The sequence below is a fragment of the Cladophialophora bantiana genome (assembly GCF_000835475.1).
Source record: "Cladophialophora bantiana CBS 173.52 unplaced genomic scaffold supercont1.1, whole genome shotgun sequence".
NCBI lineage: Eukaryota > Fungi > Ascomycota > Eurotiomycetes > Chaetothyriales > Herpotrichiellaceae > Cladophialophora > Cladophialophora bantiana.
Genome location: NW_015971575.1, coordinates 1,303,262 through 1,304,786, shown reverse-complemented (window position 1 = coordinate 1,304,786; position 1,525 = coordinate 1,303,262). Strand labels below are relative to the sequence as shown.

The 1,525-nt window shown below is 55.3% G+C and overlaps 1 protein-coding gene across 1 annotated transcript; it reads left to right on the top strand.

Annotated features, from left to right (window-relative positions):
• Positions 1–1,113, top strand: Z519_00476 (uncharacterized protein; the record flags this gene model as incomplete). The annotated part of the gene is made up of 1 exon (XM_016758233.1): positions 1–1,113. One exon carries the CDS (start codon positions 1–3, stop codon positions 1,111–1,113), a length of 1,113 nt encoding a protein of 370 aa, XP_016625482.1.
• Positions 1,114–1,525: the final 412 nt, after the last annotated feature.

The following is a 1,525-nucleotide window of genomic DNA, read 5'->3' as shown; positions in this document are numbered from 1 at the left end:
ATGGATCAGGCTCTAGGTTTAGGCCTCAACGGCGTCAACCTTGCAATCACACACCAGGACAAAGTGATTGACCCTCTGCACCGCAGATACAAGAAAATGCGCGGCCAAGTGCCTCAACCCGATCCCGATCTTTACGACAAACGCACAATGGAAGAGAAAGGCCTCGTTCTACGCCGTCGCCGCGATGTAGCCTCGGACGAAGAGATTGTCGAGGTGGTGAGGCACAAGGGGGACATTCTGCCACGACGACCTACTCGGTCGGAGCAACAACGTCAGAGAGCTAGCTCTATGCATAACGGTCGAGATATGGGTGCAGGCGCGGCTGCAGGCGCCGGTGCAGGTGCTCTCGCGGCCCACCGCGACCGTGATCGTGACAGAGACAATTACTATGACTCCGAGGGCTCGGTGCCTCCACGCTCGCGCGTTCGAGCAAAGTCCTCCTCCGGTCGCTCTCGACGCCGCCGAAGCTCTTCAAGCTCCTCTTCATCCTCGCTGCTCTCTTCCACTGAGGAAGAGAAGAACATCCGCAAAATGCAACGCAAGAAATGGCTCACCGCCGCTCTGGCAAGTGTGGCCACCATCCACGCCGCCTCCAAAGTCTATTCTTCCATCGAGTCGCACGATAAACGAATGGAAAAAGTTCGCGAGGGCAAAATGTCGCCGGAGGAAGCCCACAAGCAGCAACGCGCATCTCGGTGGCAAGATGCCGCGGCCATTGGGATTGCTGCATTGGGCCTCAAAGGTGCGGTGAGCGAGTGGAATGAGCTGTCCGAGGAGCACAATCACCACAAAGAATTGCTTTCATTGAAGGAAGAGCATCACAAAAAGCGCATGGAGCGCGAGAGACGCAAGCGCGCAAGGGAACGGGGAGGGTACTACAAGGGACGGGATGGCAAGTGGTACTACGACGGCCCCGAGCCACAGAGCAGTGAAAGTTACCGTGGAAGCCGTGCTAGCGGTGGAGCAGGTGGCCATTACGACGACGACCGGGCGATCAGAGACTCGAATCGCGCGAGAAAGATGTACGACGAAGATGGGGACTTTGATGATTACGATAGCAGGAGATCCAGGTCTCGGCGTGCGGTGAGTCGCGGTCGTGCCAGCGACTACTGATTTCATCATGTCGTCTTTCCCGGTGTCTTTCATCGTCTCGTGCTTGGGAATGCAAGAAGAGATTCTTGTTGGATTCGAGATATACTGACACGCCTTTTTGGGACGTGGAAGAAATCCAGAAGCCCGTCAAGGTCACCGCCCGCTTTGAACAAATACAGAAAGAAGCCGGAAAGGACTCGCACGACCGTTGGAAATTTTGGTGCAGACTTGGTTGAAGATATTATGGGGCTCTGAGTGTTCAGACTTTTGAGCAGCAGTCCGAGACGTCGGACGACACCATGTGTTCATGGATCGCGGCATAGAAACCGTTGTTTGGGTTCTGAATGGCATATTAGAGACGACCAAGTCAAAAGGCAGAGCAGGGTAGGTGGATGAAATCTCGAAAGGGCTCGTATTCGCTTTCCCCCCTCCC